Below are 20,240 nucleotides of genomic sequence, written 5' to 3'. Positions count from 1 at the left end.
ACACAACAGAAGAAATACCCAGAACCCCTTGCAGCACTAACTCTTCCGGGACGCGACAATATACACCCCCCGATACCCCCCACGCCCCACCTCAACCCCGTCCCCCCAACCCCGCCCACCTCAACCTCCTCATGCTCTCTCAGGGAGAGCATGTCCCAAATTCCAAGCTGCTATTTTGAGGCATGTTAAAAAAAATAATGCACTTTGTGACTTCAATAATAAATATGGCAGTGCCATGTTGGCATTTTTTTTCCATAACTTGAGTTGATTTATTTTGGAAAACCTTGTTACATTGTTTAATGCATCCAGCGGGGCATCACAACAAAATTAGGCATAATAATGTGTTAATTCCACAACTGTATATATCGGTATCGGTTGATATCGGAATCGGTAATTAAGAGTTGGACAATATCGGATATCTGCAAAAAAGCCATTATCGGACATCTCTAGTACATATGCATAAAAATGTTTCTTTTGTATTATTTTTTTTAATGAATTAAGTAACGTTTATGACAACATTTTTCCAAAACACAATATAGAATGTGAGATATAACAGGATAATGCACACATTCATCATTTGTTTTTAAAACGGTTACTAAAAAGTGGGACCCAAAAAATGTACTGTGTAACCCCATTTTTATGACTTGATGGGGTCCCTGGGACCCCATTTTGAAAATTCGTAACGCCAACACTGTTTATATATCGATTAATCGTTACACCCCTAACACACATGCATGCAAGAAGATGACATTATTTTTAACTGACCGTGTGACAGATCATCAGTTCTTGACGAACACTAACTCATTTTGTTCCTTGTTTTTGCTGTGCAGTGTGAGCATCTTGATCGGCGCCCCAAAAGCCAACACCAGCCAGCCTGGCATTATTGAAGGAGGAGCCGTCTTCTTGTGCTCCTGGAGCCAGACTAACTGCAGCATTATCAATTTTGACACGCAAGGTAGGGCGTCTCACAACTTCAAATTTTGGAACAAAAACCTCTTAGGAATAGAATTTAATGTAGTAAAAGCTCAGCTCTGTCTAACTATGCATGACAAGGATGAGAGAGGCGTTACAGGGACTTGACTTAACTGCTCCTGTGCGTGACCCTGAGGTCAGATGTGTGGCTCTCTGCCATCTTAAAGCCTCTAATCCAGCAGCTCACTGTTTGGATGGAAAACAGTCTTTGATGTCTTCCCTGTGTTTTAATAATGGCTGTAACTTTCCTGGACTCTACTTCTTAGTTAAGTTCTCCATTTTCCTGCAGTGGGAATGTTTGCAGTGTTTCCACAGGACTCTAATTTCCTGCTGGACTCAGGCCGAGCGTTGTGTACACTCGTATTTAGAGAGTACCGGTGCTGCCTCCCTTCGTGAAAAAAATTATCACCTCCATCGGGAGGAGAGGAAGTGATAAGGAGCAGAATTTGAGGATCACAGGGTACACATTCACATACTGATCTGCAGAGACTGTGGCTCTAAACATGTAAACATACCTCAATGATTGCAGGCAGTGAAGCGCATGCCAGCCTACCAAAAGGTGGCGCTATAGTCTCTAACTGTGTGGCCATTTCAATCAATCAGAAAAAAGGCAACATAAAGAAAATGCTGACAAAATCCGCTCATGTAAGGTATCGCACCCACTAGATTTTTGAAGAAAAAACAAAACTTTTTTCTAGAGATGTCCGATAATGGTTTTTTAGCCGATATCCGATATTCCGATATTGTCCAACTCTTAATTACCGATTCCGATATCAACCGATACAGATAAATACAGTCGTGGAATTAGCACATTATTATGCCTAATTTTGTTGTGATGCCCCGCTGGATGCATTAAACAATGTAACAAGGTTTTCTAAAATAAATCAACTCAAGTTATGGAAAAAAATGCCAACATGGCACTGCCATATTTATTATTGAAGTCACAAAGTGCATTCTTTTTTTAACATGCCTCAAAACAGCAGCTTGGAATTTGGGACATTCTCTCCCTGAGAGAGCATGAGGAGGTTGAGGTGGGCGGGGTTGAGGTGGTGGTGGTGGGGGGGGGGGACATCGGGGGTAGCGGGGGTGTATATTGTAGCGTCCCGGAAGAGTTAGTGCTGCAAGGGGTTCTGGGTATTTGTTCTGTTGTGTTTATGTTGTGTTACGGTGCGGATGTTCTCCCAAAATGTGTTTGTCATTCTTGTTTGGTGTGGGTTCACAGTGTGGCGCATATTTGTAACAGTGTTAAAGTTGTTTGTACAGCTACTCTCAGTGTGACCTGTATGGCTGTTGACCAAGTATGCCTTGCATTCACTTGTGTGTGTGAAAAGCCGTAGATATTATGTGACTGGGCCGGCACGCAAAAGCAGTGCCTTTAAGGTTTATTGGCGCTCTGTACTCCTCCCTACGTCCGTGTACACAGCGGCGTTTTAAAAAGTCATACATTTTACTTTTTGAAACCGATACCGATAATTTCCGATATTACATTTTAAAGTATTTATTGGCCGATAATATCGGACATCTCTTATTTTTTCATATATTAGCCGCACCGGACTATAAGCCGCAGATCTATACGTTGTGAAATGAGTTATTTACACAGAAATATTTTGTAAATGTCTATTTACACACCTTAGTTGTTTCCAAACAAGGCAGTAAAACGGATGATCAAACAAAACAGAAGTCATCGTCATGGACCCACTAGCTGCGGAAGCTAGCTCTCCAATCAGCTAAACAGACTCAAAACTCCACGGTGACGTCTTGGTGAATTTACTGAGGAATTTGAACTGAAGCAATACAAAAGGAATGCCATTGTAAGTTAATAGCACTAGCAAAGACACTCATAGAATTGTTCACATATTGCTAACGATAGCGCGTATAAATATGCATGGAAACACTCCTACAGACATCACACATGGGACGGTTTAGTAAATAAGAATTGTTTTAGTTTAAATGTGAAACTTACAAATGTTGCTTGGATCACGTACGAATAATCCTTTCGAGCAGAAACGCTACGTACGGTTTTACTTCCGGTTCAAGGCATCAAACAGGAAGTACATTTTCAACCTGCGTAACTTGCAGTGATCGAACTCATCCAAAAGATGGCGCCACAAAACAATCAAAAACACTCCATTTCAGTCCTCAGGTTGGGTTGAATGAAAACTATAGAACACAAAACATTATGGCCATTAGCGGAAAATAAATTCACAAATTAACCGCAGCGCTTTATAAACCGCAGGGTTCAAAGTGCAGGAAAAAAGTAGGTGCAATTGGTGCACCAACCCAAAAAACCTCCCTCCCCCACTCATCCACACTCATTCGCACAAAAGGGTTGTTTCTTTCTGTTATTAATATTTCTGGTTCCTACATTATATATCAATATAGATCAATACAGTCTGCAGGGATACAGTCCGTAAGCACACATGATTGTATTTTTTCATGACAAAAAAAAAAAAAAAACCATAGTCAAAAATCTATCAAAATGTTTTAGTACGACTTTGGTAAGCTATGAAGCCGCAACGCTTGATGGATTGTACTGTGCTTCAACATACAACTATTATTATGGTGTGTGTATAAGGTAAGACATATTATCTGGCGTTTTGTTTCGCAATATTATGCAAAAGCAACTTTTCTTACCTTCGGGTACCTGCTGATCTGTATTTGGGATCTGCATAAATCCTGAAAACTTGCGTGCATTCGCCTTTGTAGTCCGTGTCGACACCGTAGTCGATAAGTTTCTTCTTTTTCTCTATCTTGTTGTTATGGGACATTCATCCTCCGCTGTTACCATTTCTAATATAAGTGTACAGCTCTGGTAATGGGTACATTCGCACCCACCTGCACAAATGTACTTCAAAATGTAACAATCAAAACAAATATGACTTTTTTTTGTTTACTAGGGCATGCATATATAATATGCATTAGTATGACTATTTAAAATCAACGATAATAAAAAGGAGATGCTTGGAAATAGCATAAAAATGCCCCAAAAACTTGGAAAAACGCGATTTATAGCGTTACTTTTTGGTGTAACCATAATGAGCGTTATGTTCAGGTATATTTCTTTTATATTTTGATAAATCATCATATTTATGTATTACTAAATTTAAATAGGTATTGATCAATCTTTAAGCTGTGTGTATTTGATTTCAGTTTGCTTTTGACATCTTATTTAGAATTGTAGTTGAAACTTTTACAACCTTGTGTTGCGCTCATGATGGCGTAACCAAACTAGATTTCATTTAATGATCTTATTTTGAATATTTATTCCCTTTTTTACATTTAGTATATTTAAATATTCATTTATAAACATTGAATACATTTCAAATATCAATAAAATGCATTTGCCTTCATCTTATAGGGTAATGTTTAGTTACACCAAGTCATGAGCGTAACACTATAAGCTTCATCACTTTGACTTGTAATATTTCTAATTCTGGTGGTGTTTTATGATTTTTTTTCTTTTTGGAACATGTACTATACATATAATACAATAAAGTCCCATATACAATTATGTTTCTAGCAATACTTTAATTTTGCCTTTGAAAGTAACACTCCAATGTCCATTATGATTTGATTTTTTTGATTTTTATTAAGGATCCCCATTAGCTGGTTGCCTCAACAACCCACTAGTCTTCCTGGGGTCCACAATTCAATACAATTACAAGTAAAAGCATATAATTATAACTACACAATACAGAAAAAAATAAAAGCATCAATAAAAAAACAAGCAAACAATTTACAGTCACAGAATAATAATTACCATATAAATATAACAAACAAATCATCAATGAGCAAACTAATTTAAAAACTCAGATAAAATATTACTCTCTTTTTAAAAACCTGTTTACTTTCAATGCTGGTGAGAATTCGAGGCAGGTTAGTGGAGCTGTACACATAGAGTAGTGTAAAGTTCTTACTTATATCTGTCAGTGAACTCGCCATGAAAGTGCTAAAACATACCGGTGTAGTGAGTTTACATTATTCACCCAAGGAACTTTAGTTATTAGAGTTCCAGCGTTGTTGCACTAGTGAGCCACGGATGAGGAGATGCTGCTCCGTTGTTGATTTAAATAAAGTCTGAATGTCATAAAAACAGTTAGCTCCATCTTTTGACACTTCCTCCTCTCCCGTCCTTGCACGCTACACCGCTACAACAAAGATGACGGGGAGAAGACACTGTCCAAGGTGAGCCACGTAAATAAGACCGCCCACAAAACGGCGCATCCTGAAGCGACTGTCAGAAAGCGGCTTGAAGATGATCTGTAAAACATAATTTATACAACATTTTGACCAAAGAACCACCATTACATGTTATGTAGACCAGTCTTTTTCAACCACTGTGCCGCGGCACACTAGTGTGCCGTGAAACACAGTCTGGTGTGCTGTGGGAGATTATGTAATTTCACCTAATTGGGGTAAAAATATTTTTTGCACACCAGTAGCTATAATTCGCAATTAATGTGCTGTTGTTGAGTGTCTGTACAGCGCAGGTAGCTACTTGCGTTGTAGATGTCCGGAACACGTTGTGTGAGACGACGATGGTTTGTCATGATCACAACATGCAGACGACAGGGGGGGGGAGGCAGCGTGCAGGTAAAAAGGTATCTAATAAACAAAAGGCGAGTGCCGCTAAGAAAAGGCATTGAAGCTTAGGTACGGCTATGCAAAACGAAACTAAAACTGAACTGGCTGCAAAGTAGACAAAACACAAAATGCTGGACGACAGCAAAGACTTACAGCGTGTGGAGCAGAGACGGCGTCCACAAAGTATATCCGTACATGACATGATAATCAACAATGTCCCCACAAAGGGACATTTGCAGGGCCGGGAACTAAGCACTTAATGAAGCTTGTACTTCACCTTCGATGTTTGCCACCTGTTCTTTTTTAATTCCATTTGACTCAACACGGGGAACCTTACCTGGCCCGGACACGGAAAGGATTGACAGATTGATGGCTCTTTCTCGTTTCCTTGGCGGTGTGTACATAGGGCAGGGACTTAATCAGTGCGGGCTGATGACTCGCGCTTACTGGAAATAGGTCGTGACAGTACACCTACTTTGAGACAAGAGCTATAGTGATGCATGGTTGGTTATGATGTAGTAAAAAAATGTTTTTATTTTTTTTTTGTCATAAAGAAATACAATCATGTGTGCTTACGGACTGTATCCCTGCAGACTGTATTGATATATAATGTATATATTGTGTTTTTTATGTTGATTTAATTGTAAAAAAATTTTTTTTTTTAAATTAAAATTTCTTGTGCGGCCGCGGCCCGGTACCAATCGGTCCACGGACCGGTACCGGGCCGCGGCCCGGTACCGGTTGGGGACCACTGATGTAGACCACAAGGAAGTGTTTTACATTTAGAAAAAAATCATAATAATATGACTCTTTTCATGCGCCCTGTAATCCGGTGCGCCTTATATATGAAAAAAGATCGAAAATAGACCCTTCATCGGCAGTGCGCCTTATAATACGGTGCGCCCTATGGTCTGGAAAATACGGTATATACTGTATATATCTGTGTTGGCCCTGTGATGAGGTGGCGACTTGTCCAGGGTGTAAATAAATAATGATAAATGGGTTATACTTGTATAGCGCTTTTCTACCTTCAAGGTACTCAAAGCGCTTTGACAGTATTTCCACATTCACCCAATCACACACACATTCACACACTGATGGCGGGAGCTGCCATGCAAGGCGCTAACCAGCAGCCATCAGGAGCAAGGGTGAAGTGTCTTGCCCAAGGACACAACGGACGTGACTAGGATGGTAGAAGGTGGGGATTGAACCCCAGTAACCAGCAACCCTCCGATTGCTGGCACGGCCACTCTACCAACTTCGCCACGCTACCCCGCCTTCCGCCCGAATGCCGCTGAGATAGGCTCCAGCACCCCCCGCGACCACAAAAAGGGACAAGCGGTAGAAAATGGATGGATGGATATATATATATAATTGCAGTGTGTATATAAAACTTTGATGGAGTGACTCCCTTTAGCTGCACTATCCAAAAAATGATTGTGAACGATAGGCAAAATATTTTTAAAAAGTGCCGTTCCCCTTTAAGTGCAAAACCCATTCTCAATGTCCTAAACATGCACACTTCAGGCACACTTTTCCCGAAAGCAACCACATATATAAATAAACATACTGTAATTACACAAAGGTTTACACAGTTTGGTAATTTGGCAGGAAGTCCCACACACCCATGTACCCCTATTAGTCTGCCACGCTCTCTTTCTATCACTTTTTCTTTGCTCAGTGGGGGACCTCTTAAAACAGACTGTTTAAATTACAGTAACAACAAGGTCCAATTACGTCTGGGTTCTTTGATGTCTCCCCAGGGGAGGAGGATGGATTAAGACCGCACACATCAGTACCGCAGTAACATATGTAGAAGTCAACAAGTGGGGAAAGCTTTCACATTAAGCCTTGGCAGCGCGGCGTCAAACACTCACGACTTCTTGGAACCTATTTTACGTGACAACACGTGGCGCCGGGGAATTGTCCTGATGTTTTGCCCTCTTCCTTCTCCTAGGTGATCAGTATTTTTATATAAACGATGTGAACACTCAGGTTGAGTTCAAGTCCCGTCAGTGGTTTGGAGCGACCGTGCGTTCCCATGGCAATAATATCCTGGTGAGACTCGCTCCCTGATTGTTGTTCAACTTCATACCGCTGTTAAGACTTGACAACTGTGTGTTTGTGTCTTCCAGGCTTGTGCTCCCAGGTATTACTGGAGGACGGAACACGACACTCCCTTTGCCGATGTTACAGGGACTTGTTACCTCTCTGACAGTCTCAAGTCATTTGTGGAGTACGCCCCCTGCCGAACAGGTGTGTTACTACAACCTTAGCAACGACATCCCGCCTATTCGCGGTTTAGCATTTCTTCTCTGCTTTAAATGATAATTTGTGTTTAGTGGTAACTTCAACAGGAACGTGATTTGATGACGCTATCTGCAGGAGAAAAAGTGCTGCTGACTTTGACAAAATGTGTAACTAAATGTTTTTAAGTGCTGTACAATACTGTGTTAAGGCTTTCCCCTGAATCTATTTATTTGTGGTGGTGCGCCACAGCAATATATATATATATATATATATATATATATATATATATATATATATATATATATATATATATATATATATATATATATATATATATATATAAATAAAATAATGTATTGTAGCGTCCAGGAGAAGACACAAAGTATGATGCTATTTTTAGCTTTTATTGCCAATTTTTACACACACAATTCTCAGACTTTGGGAATAATGAACATCATAACACACTAACATACACTTTAACACCAGCAGGTAGATATAGTTTTTGATATATATATATATATATATATATATATATATATATATATATATATATATATATATATATATATATATATATATATATATATATATATATATATATATATATATATATATATATAAAAAATATATATATGTATATATAAATATATACATACATACATATATATATATATATATATATATATATATATATATATATATATATATATAGTCAAGGTTTCTGTGGTTTATCCGTTATACAGTGCTCAATACCGGGGTAGAGCGGAATATATATTGTAAGAATAAAATCAGGGAGACCTGCGAAACAGGCTTGTAGGGATAATATAGCCTCTTGTGTTTTTTCCTGACCTAACATATATATTATATATATATTTATGTGTATGTATATATATATATATATATATATATATATATATATATATATATATATATATATATATATATATATATATATATATATATATATATATATATATATATATATATATATATATATATGAAGTGGTGTCCAAAGTGCGGCATGGGGGCCATTTGCGGACCAAAGGTTGAGTTTTGTAGGCCTGTAACGTATTGTCGTAAAAAAACAAAAGTAAAAATGTGAGATAAAAGATAATGTAATGAGAAAAGGACAAAATTTTGATACAAATAACTAATAATACAATTTGTCACTTATAACACAAAGCTGGCACTGAGTTTTGATATTTAATGTCTGTTTGTAGCATTTTTTTCCTACAAAAAGTCCCCCACATTTTTTTTGTATTCATTTTGTATTTTGTATACATTTTTATTACATTTTCAGCTTTTTTTCTCTTTACATTACGTCTTTTGCCCCCCCCCCAAACATTCTTATTGTTTTTTTTCCGACAACATTTTGTGGGCCAACAGAACTCAAAAGGCCCCCCTGATCGCACTTTGGACACCCTCGCTTTAACTCTTCCTTATATGTACAGTATTTAAAATGCATTTAATAACTGTAAGAGGCATGTTTAATGTGACAACATTAATACATTTTAAGGCTTTATCTTACTATTCACAGTCTTTCACCATTTGCTGGGTCTTGGAACCTAAACCATTAAAAATAGTTGAGATCGACTTTATTTATTGTTATTAAGATATAATGCAGGGTTCTACAAAATTTGGCCCGGGGAAAATGTTTTTTTTCCATTGAAAATGATGCATTGTTAATGAGGTATATTATATTACACTACTTTGTTTTGTCACCTATAACACAAAGCTAAGATGTCAGTGTTTTGCTCAGATAGCTCAGCATATACAGGTCTACAATTAATTGGTTTTTGCATTTTTAATGTACAAAATAAAGTGTTCTCCTGCATTCCTTAAGTTCTTTCAAGGTTTACAGTATATGATGTATTAATATCTACTAAGAAGTCAGAGCTCACATTAGTCCACTGTCAGGCTTGTTAGGGAACAAATGTAGTATCTCCCTCATTATTATTGTAATATTACAATATATTTTAGTACACCTTAAACTCATGTCCTTGCAAACATGTTTGCTGTTTGAACTGCAGAAAGACATGGACCTGCAGGACAGGGTTATTGTCAAGGAGGATTTAGTGCCGACTTCACAAAGGTAAGAACAATATTTGTTGGGTGTACAACATCACCCCGCTGCCTGGCAGCGGAGATTAGTGTAAAAGCTACAAACTTTGTTTTCGGTTCCACGCAAACTCCTGCTACTGTGCGTTTCAGGACGGCAGGGTTGTGCTTGGTGGACCAGGCAGCTTTTACTGGCAAGGTGAGCTCACATAAATACAGATCAATTTCAAAGACCGTTCACCAGATCACAGAAGTGAAAGGAGTCGCGTACAAAATGTCAGATAACTGCAATATTTTGCAGGTCAGCTGATATCAGCCGTGCCTGAGGAGATTGTTAAGGCCTACTACCCTTCGTACTTTTTACTGTCGGTTGCCGGGCAGATTCAAACAGGACAGGTGCAGGGCAGCTACGATGACAGTTACCTGGGTGAGAAAATCATTTATTATTTATACATAACTACAGTATTCATATGGTGTCATGTTGTTTCCATATTCCCGCACTGGATATTACAGTATGTACACTTGCACATTCTGAAGACAATGAAATAGGCCATTTGCATCCCCAGGAAATAAAATTAATAGACAATAAATTACCGTAACTATGTTATTTTTTTATGAGGAAAACGTCCTGCACATTAATCTGATTGCATATTTAATTAATACAATTGAAACTAGCATTTTTTGCTTGTCCCCACTTCCTAAAATTAAACTGCATCATGTATTATATTAAATACATTGGAATCCACCAGAAATGTTGTATTTTTTAGGCATATTTTGTTGCTTCTTATCCCAACTGTGCTTAAAATAGATTATCATTAAAAAATTGCTCACTTAAATTGTGTCCATGGGTTTGCACTCATTCCTGTTACCAGGGTTTCCCCTTAATGTATTTGATGGTGGTGGTACGCCAAGGCAATATACCAGCCTAGGTTTTTTTTAAACTTGAAAACAAAATAAAGTGATATAATGTATTGTAGCACAGTCCTTTTAACTCAATTATTTTTTGCTATTAATTGTCTATGTTTTAAATATTAATATTTATTGAATCACTGCAACGTGCTAAGTGTCAACATGTTATTAGTGTAAATACCACGTCATGTATTCGCTACTTCTATGATAAATACTCCTTTCTGTTACTTTTAGTTCTATTACTCTAATGAGTTATCTTTGACTTAGGGACCTTGTTAAAAATAAAAATAAAGTTGCCTGATATGGACCAGATTATCAGATTTAGAGTTGTTTTAAAAATGGTGATATAAATAAGTGATCATGATACACATTATTTCTGTTATTGTAATTAATTTAGTTTTTGTTTGATGTTTTTTAATCTTTATTATTCATATTACATTATTATTGTTGCTATTATTTTTTTTTCTTTTTTTTTAGTATTGTATTAATAAGTACTGTATTTCTATGTCTGCTCAATTGCTTTGTACATTTATTTTGTATAGTATTTTGAAGATGGGATTGGATTGGGGTTGCTCAATTTTTTTCTTTATTAAACTAACATTTTGTGTGATTTTTGTAAATAAAATAAACGGGAAAAAAAAAGATTTAGTGTTGAAAAAAGACAGAAATTGACGGTAATTTTATTTTGAAAGAGTTACAACAAGCAAATGGCACTGAATATTTGCCTTTATGTGTTCATGTTCACCATATTCTAAAGATAAAATAAATGACTTATTTATAGTAATTTTGTTTAGATATTACACAAATAACTATTTACCTTTTCAACGACAACACAAAGCTCAGACGACAATAATTTTTCCAATATATTTTGAGTTGAATTGCAGTGGTTTTAGCATAGCCACTATCAAAATAATACCCTTGCTTCTAATCTGTGATTAGTATCGGACTATGTGAGATGGCAGGAAATAACAGCTGCGTCTCTTTTCCAACACTCTCCTCTCCCTGCAGGTTACTCTGTGGCTGGCGGCGAGTTCAGTGGGGATGATGAGGAAGGTGAGGGTCATGTTGTCCAAACACACAAAGGGTGTAGGGTTTGTGGACCCCCTCCGCTTTAAAAGCCCTTAGTCTCCACACACACGACTGAGTATGTCTCCTGTAGTTTTGACGTATAGAGGGAGAGAAAAAAAAAGACCTCAGAAGAGTGTAAACATTGTTTCAGTCTGTTATCGCTTCTCCTTTTTCTGACTTTATATTTCTCGCTGTCCTTGTTTGCAGATTTCATCACGGGAGTTCCAAAAGGACTCATGCTGTATGGTTTAGTAAGGAGTCATTACATTGATTCGACACAAAATCAGTATACACGCCAAATGCTAGCATGCACGAGTAACACTTCACATTTCAGAATGAGTAATTTTTTGTCTAATGAAATATTATAAACAAGAATTGTCTCAATGCAGGTGAGCATATTCAATGGAAGGGATCTGAAGTCACTGCTCAACGTGACAGGAGAGCAGGTAAGTACGCTTTTTAATGGATTTCAGCAAGATTCACCACACGTGCGCACACACACACACTAAAGTGGTGAGCGTAGGTTAGGCAATTTCCAAAAAAAACCAACAAAACAAAAAATACAGTCCAAGTACTGTAGTACAGTACAAGTACAGTAGTACTGTATATTCAAACAACTTAGTTGCCAGACTATCACAGAATATATAGACAAACAACTAGGGATGGGCACTAGACGCCTCAGTGAGTGTATGGCACACTCACTACTTGTATTGATACTGCACTAATACTGTGTTGGTATTTCATGATGGTCACTCGTCATATGTGGGATTAAAAAAAGAAAATAAATGTAACTTGCAAATAAAATGTATATATATATATATATATATATATATATATATATATATATATATATATATATATATATATATATATATATATATATTAAATGTAAAGTATGTGCATATGTATATATGTACACTATCCACGGTTCTTGCAAGACATATATACAGTATATACATATATATACTGTACATATATATGTATTTGCATATACATATATATACACATATGTATATGTATTTATCTATATACACATCTATATGTATATATACATATGTGTGTATATACATACATATACATACACATGTAAGTATATATACTGTATATATATATATATGTGTGTACATATGTCGTGCGCGTCTGTGTGTATATAATATATATATATGTATACATATATATATATATATATATATATATATATATATATATATATATATATATATATATATATATATATATATATATATATATATATATATATATATATATATATATATATATTATATACACACACACATCTTAGTTCAATTTAATTAATTTCGATTAGGGTGCTAGTAGCCAGCTAGCTATTAGTGGCACTGTATTGTATTAATTGAATATCTTAGTGCAGTATTGCACAATAACAAGGTATCTTTAGGAGCATTTCAATTTAAAACATAATCACAGTTTTAGTAAAGGGTCCCTGCTCCTTCTCTAAATCAGTTTGGGGGTCTCTGGCCTGGAAAACATTGAAGACCCCTGATCTAGGGTATTTTGGGCACTAATTGCTAATTGTGTAGCATCATACTGAGTGAACTGAAGACAAAAAGAAAAAAGGGACCCAGCAAGGCAGGACAGGGAATGACCAAATTAAAAGTGTTAACATACGGGCCCCTGACACTTAGTATTGAAGCACTGAAACAAGGTACTTTTAGACTGCACATGGCCCTAGGCACAGTTCAGCAACATTTTTGGTGGGGACCTGCATCATTTTTTAATCAATTTGGGGATGCTTTGCCAGAAGGACGCCTGATTTTGAAAATAATTTATCACAAATCTAATGTACAGTAAAGTTTGTCTCTGCATTTAACCCTGGGGTGTCAAAGTCAAGGCCCGCGGGCCGTGAATGATCTATGGCCCCCGGGATGATATTTGATTAGTATTAGAAGCGGCCCTCAGGCCGCAGCCGCCTGCTGCTGTTTTGCACGCACCAATACTCCATCAGTGTTGGCGCTAGGAATTTTCAAAATGAGGTCCCAGGGACACCATCAAGTCCTAAAAATGGGGTCCCACAATACATTTTTGGGGTCCCACTTTTTTGCAACAGTTTTGAAAACAAATGATAAATGTATGCATTATCCTGTTATATCTCACATTCTATATTGTGTTTTGGAAAAAGGTTGTCATAAACGTTATTTGATTCATTAAAAAAAAGAAGACAAAAGAAAACAATTTTTTATGCATATGTAAATGTATTCAGTTATAAACATTCATTCACTTTCTTCTTTCCTTCATGGATCTAAACTTTACCACTGCCGGTAATTTTTTCGATATTTTTATTGTAATATTTTCAGAATGTGTTTGTTCTATTTTTTTGGCCAAAGTAAGACAAAGAAAACAACCTGAAGTTGTCTTTATTTATTAGTTGTTATGCCATGCCATGATTTTAATAGTCTGGCGCGCGTGCACAGATTTTCCTCCATGCGGCCCCTGAGCTAAAATTAGTTTGACACCCCTGTTTTAAGCCATCCTCTTGAGGAGCAGTGGGCAGCCATCATGGTGCGCCCGGGCCGGGGACTCGTAGGTCAGAAAGTATAAGCAGACCAAGTCAGTCCATATCTACACAAAATGATTTTATCATGATAAATGCTTCTAATAGTCAAAATTACAAGGAGTCAAAATATTAGTGGGAAACAGAATTCCGTGCTACGTTGTTTAGTTTTGTGACACACAAGAGCACGTGACTAACCAACAAGTGTGTGTCTGCAGTGTGTCAGCCTCAGCTGTAGTGAGTGATGTGAAGTCAAGGCTCTGTGGGTGAATGCTCCGCTCTGTCAGCTCTTGGACTGAGCTGTTAGTCAGCTGCAAAAATACGTCTGGCGGAACAAAAATCTCCTTTTGTGTCCGTTGCTATGGCCTGGTGGAATTTGTACTGTTTTGGCAAGGTGTTCGTTTTTTGATACATTTGACCTATGTTGATATGATAGCTCATACAGTACAAATTCTATTTTTACACTATGACTGATATTTGTTTGAAAGTGTGGTTTTGGTGAATTGAAATTCAATATTCGTAATTGTAACACTAGTTTTTTTAAGTCTATATCTGATATATTTACTGTCCAGATGCAGTACCTCACAAAACTGTGTACACCCCTTACATACCTAAAACTCAAAAACCACCCTTGTGTGGTGTTCGGGTCTATGGGACCCGTTTTAATTTTCTATTAAAAGAAAAATCATACAATTAATTAATTTTTCAAACTAAGACTTACTGACTTTGGCTCATTTTCTGTGAAGAACATATATCAGAATACATATTTAATGACCACACACCATACACCCCCCCTACACATTTCTATTACCGTATTTTCCACACTATAAGGCGCACCTTCAATGAATGGCCTATTTCAAAACTTTGTTCATATATAAGGCGCACCGCATTATAAGGCGCACTGCATTATAAGGCGCATAGAATAGACGCTACAGTAGAGGCTGGGGTTGCAAGACCTGTTGTGGCTCAATATTGGTCCATATATAAGGCGCACCGGGTTATAAGGCGCACTGTCAGCTTTTGAGAAAATTGGAGGTTTTTAGGTGCGCCTTATAGTGCGGAAAATACGGTACATATAAGATGTCCGGGTCCACTGGACCCGGGGCTAATAGAAGTGTGGAAATTGATGTTCTGTGTACCACACACACACACACACACACACACACACACACACACACACACACACACACACACACACACACACACACACACACACACACACACACACACACACACACACACACACACACACACACCAGGCCTAGACAGGAGGAGGACAGAGTGTAGGTGCACAGAACATCAGAGGGTCAAATGTGCGAGAAAATGAGAGCAGACAGTGTTGACAAACAATGTTGCAACCTTGTGTGGGAACCGCAGGTGCAGAAACACAAAAGAAGAATCCCTGTGGGATGCAGAAACTGCCGGAGAAATTTACTGTGCAACGTTCATATTGTTGTTACTCAGCCAGCGTTTGTGGGTCTGATGGACTCGTTGCATTTTGTGGCTTTTAAAGCCTCACAATCAAACACTTTTATGTTAAAATACTGAACAGATGTTTACCTTATCCCAATCAAACACTTTTATGTTAAAATACTGAACAGATGTTTACCTTATCCCAATAAACATCTGTTCTGTATTTTAACATAAAAGTGTTTGATTGTGAGGCATTAAAAGCCACAAAATGCAACGAGTCCATCAGACCCACAAACGCTGGTTGAGTAACAACAATATGAACATTAAACAAGGGTTAGTACTGATTCTCAAGAAACATGAAACTTGGATAGTCCATATATAACTACATTTCAGAAAACAGTATAAGAGCCAATACACACGCCCTATGAAATAAGACACCACTCGTTTTTTGCTAGTGTATCACCCCAAGTAGCTTGGAGGCAGGGGCAGTTAACACACTACATCAGATCTGGGAAAAATACATGCGGCCCATTAAGATTTTCAATCCGGCCCGCCGGACTTTCTACATTATTTTTTTAGACCTTTAACATCAAAATTGTAGCCGGCATTATGATGTGCAGTGCTGTTTTTAAATTACCGTAAGTCTTGAACTATAGAAAGTATTTCAATGATTGAAATCTGCGCATTTGGGCAGGGATGATACTCGAAACCGGTTTTCTCGGTTGTTCGATAAGAAAAGAACAGAGTCCTCGGACTCAAATCCCTTCTTGAGAACCGGTACCCGTTATTGAGACCACTATAGTAAAGAAAAAGAGTTGCTTCTTTATTCGAATCCCTGGAATCCCGTCCCGACCATAAAATGCCCCGTGAGACATCACAAGAAATGACGTCACGTAGCTCAGTCATTAGGCGCAGATAGCGAAAGCAGGAAAAACAATGGACCGGAAAAAGCGCTCCAAGGTGTAATAAAGTTCAAAACAAAAAGGTATAATCCAATGAATAACTTTACTGAGAGATTTGAGCAGGGTACAAACACATGACGAACACTTTTACGACCAACCGGAAACATAGCAACCAGGCTAGCAACGCACCTCCTTTACGGCAGCTGTCGCAACGTTCTTAAAGCAACCGCAGCACATACATATATATGACGTCTCCCTTTTTGTACTTTTGTTTTTCTTTGCTTGTAAACAAAACAAAATCACACTGTATATGTGTTGTGTGTCTAATTATAAATAATGCAGACGAGGCGTGTTGGCTGAGTTCTTGACGTTTACTTTCACAGCGTGCTCATAACCTCATTCTTAGCTGCCGGGTGACGACATGCAACAACACTTTTCGGGGCTACCGCGCATGCTCGTCACTCCTGTTGCATGCTGGGTAATGTAGTTGTTATATTCCTATTTCATAACATCACATCTTTCCCCCTATAAAGAAATAATGTTAACTCAATAAAGTGTATTTCTTTTTTTAGCTTTAACTTTTCATTTTTTTAGCATTGTAACCACATTTGCAAACAACTTTTCTCTTCATAGAATTTTCTTTCAATAAAGAAATAAAGTGCAAAAATGTCAAAGCATCATAACAAACAGTTATGTCAAATAGCAGCAGAAGTGCACTTTTTGGAGAGCTGTATTATTTTTAGTTTTGTGCCCAAGGGACCGATTTTATTTAACACTATATTATTATTTATACACCTATAGTGATCACAGAGACAGGTTGTTTTTGTGTTACTGTATATATTTGTTTTACTTAAAAATCCCACTTAATATACTTTGGGTAACAAAGTATTTTTTTAGGGGGGTAACAGTCAATATTTATTTATTTATTAGATTTTATTTTTTTCTTATATAATAAAAGTGAGCTTTTGTTAAACCAAATATTGTGTTTTTTTTTTTCCATATACAACAACCTATCTGGACTCGATAAGAGAATCGATAAGGAATCGGTTCGATAAGAGGATTCGATAATAGGCTCGAACTCGATAATTTCTTATCAAACATCATCCCTACTTTTGGGTGTTATACGAGTTATTACGGTAATCTACGTCATAGCAGCTCAGACCGGGAACAAAGCAGAGTGTTTTCAGAGCAGCCAGCCCGAAACGCATGTGTCAGGAACAGACGCAGAAGCACATTTTTACAACAGATGTCCGCATAAAAGTGATAATATATCATATTATAGGTGTTTATTACACTTTGCATTCATATTTTGCTGTTTGTGTTTTGCTTGATTGTAAAAGATGTCCATCGAGGAGATGGTCTGAGAAGTAAAAGAGGAGCGAGGTTCATATGTTGTTAATATTCAGTGTTTTATTGTTCATAGTTAATATTGTAGATCCCACATTCTTTATTTTAATGTACATTTTGGGTGTCCCATTCAGTAAAAAACTATAAAATTCCATTCCATTTTTTTGAGGTGGTCTGTCATAACGTTTTCAGAATTCCATCCGACATTGTGACTTTTGGTATTAGTGTTCATAAATTATTTAAAAAAGGCACCCGAACACAGCTAAATGTGTACATATCATTTATACACACATACCGGTACACATTGGCCCCTCCAGACACTTTTTTTCTCTCAATGTGGCCCCCGAGTCAAAATATTTGCCCAGCTCTGTACTACACTGTGATGTGCTACATTACATCACAGTTATTAGATATATTAATAAGCTATAAAAAGTGAATGCCGCAGTTTTCAGAAGCTACACCATGTACAATAGTTGCGCTAGATAGTTTGATTGATTGAGACTTTTATTAGTAGATTGCACAGTACAGTACATATTCCGTACAATTGACCACTAAATGGTAACATCCGAATAAGTTTTTCAACTTGTTTAAGTCGGGGTCCACGTTAATCAATTCATGGTATAAATATATATTATCAGCATAATATAGTCATCACACAAGTTAATCATCAGAGTATATACATTGAATTATTTACATTATTTAGTCTTCATGGCAAGTGATTTTAAAAATTAAAAAAAACATTCCAAATTTATGTAATTTCTGAAAGTAAATTAGTTGTCTCGTAATCTATAAAATGTAGTATATTGTAGTGAATTAGGTTTGTTGCTCTTTAACCTGAAAAGAAAGTAAGGGGGAGAATCAGGATTTACTGTCCTTTAAGGTTAACTGACACACAATGTTGAAGTGATGTGTCACCCTCACAACATCCAGACCATGAAGGAGTTCCGAGCGAATCTTATTCTTGCGACTGAAAAGTTTTCTTCTCTACCTCAGAATCCTCAGCCTCTGCTTCCTCTGCAGACTGAGAAGTATTCATTACACTACCCGATGAGATCCAAAGATTAGGTTGACAGACTTTGTTCCAGTAGACAGTATGGACAGGGTACCGTTTCCCCGTCTGCGGTCTTGGACCATTTTCCATGACCTCTTTGAGGCAGACAGTAGTCCATGACTTCAAATAACCTTTGTAAACCGAGGCCAAGGTATGATCCCAGATTTTTTGTTGTGACTACGTAGTCAATCATAGACTTAACGGTCTAATATGTCTTGGTGCCAGGTGTGCTTGTGGACGATGTTTTGATCAAATACGGTGTTTGTTATGGACAAATGGTGGTTAGCACAGAAGTCCAATACCATAATAACACACAACTGTAGATCAAGGAGGGCGTTCTTCCCATTTACGCAGAAACAATAGTTAGGATCCTAGCTCGGTGCTGCACCCCTTTCGTCCAATTGGGGATGAGTCCAACACATACTGCATGTACGGAACTAGCTTGTTGCCTTTTCCCAGCAGCAACTCCAGGGTTAAACAAAGTCCAGCCCTGCAACCCATTTCAGTGGCTGGAGGTGAATCTGACTATGTAGAGTCGGAACATCTCACCCTAACGCACAAGTTCAGGCTCCTTTCCCACCAGAGAGAGATGAAGTTCCATATCCCAATAACAAGATTTAACGAAGAGCGAGTCATCCGTGAACACGTCCTCAACTGTCACCCAAGTCATCATACCGGTTTGCCTTATCTGGTGGAATGTTGTGTGGCTTTTTTGAGGTAGTGGTGAGTGAGAGCTTCTCCCCCGGTCCTGGCTCCAGGATAGGCCTCTAGGCGAGTTGATTTCCTTTGTTCAAAAAGGTCCTCTAGATAAATCTGAGTCTGGCCTATCACATAGGACCTGTTTGCTTTGGGAGACTCTACCAGGCACATATATTCTCCAACGACATTGTTCCAGCGTTTAGATGTTCTAGATGATTGCAACAATTTCTGGTGTCTTTCACTGGGATTTACAAATCACCTTGAGGTGGAGCACAACCGGAGGTAATCGGACCCTTATTAAGTACAGTATGTGTAGTATGAAAATAAAACAGATGAGCCACCTCTTCTCTTCTTCACAGAAGCTCTAACAGTGAGCTCCTTGAAAATGATGACGCACCAGGGGATTGTGGGATTGAGAGATTTAGGAGGAAGCCTCTGGGGTTAACGTCGGAGGGTA

The 20,240-nt window shown here is 37.6% G+C and overlaps 1 protein-coding gene across 1 annotated transcript in view; it reads left to right on the top strand.

Moving 5' to 3' along the window:
* The window catches only part of LOC133648840 (integrin alpha-5-like), a 100,378-nt gene that overhangs the window by 21,726 nt on the left and 58,412 nt on the right, over nt 1–20,240 (top strand). The window contains exons 2-10 of the mRNA XM_062045315.1: nt 831–955; nt 7,514–7,614; nt 7,692–7,812; nt 9,837–9,898; nt 10,018–10,063; nt 10,166–10,291; nt 11,782–11,826; nt 12,049–12,092; nt 12,231–12,287. Coding sequence (XP_061901299.1) covers nt 831–955; nt 7,514–7,614; nt 7,692–7,812; nt 9,837–9,898; nt 10,018–10,063; nt 10,166–10,291; nt 11,782–11,826; nt 12,049–12,092; nt 12,231–12,287 — 727 coding nt within the window. The remainder of the gene's footprint in view (nt 1–830; nt 956–7,513; nt 7,615–7,691; nt 7,813–9,836; nt 9,899–10,017; nt 10,064–10,165; nt 10,292–11,781; nt 11,827–12,048; nt 12,093–12,230; nt 12,288–20,240) is intronic.

Source organism: Entelurus aequoreus, linkage group LG01 (genome assembly GCF_033978785.1).
Source record: "Entelurus aequoreus isolate RoL-2023_Sb linkage group LG01, RoL_Eaeq_v1.1, whole genome shotgun sequence".
NCBI classification, from domain to species: domain Eukaryota; kingdom Metazoa; phylum Chordata; class Actinopteri; order Syngnathiformes; family Syngnathidae; genus Entelurus; species Entelurus aequoreus.
The sequence above is the reverse complement of the archived record's forward strand: the minus strand, read 5'-3'. Positions and strand labels throughout refer to the sequence as shown.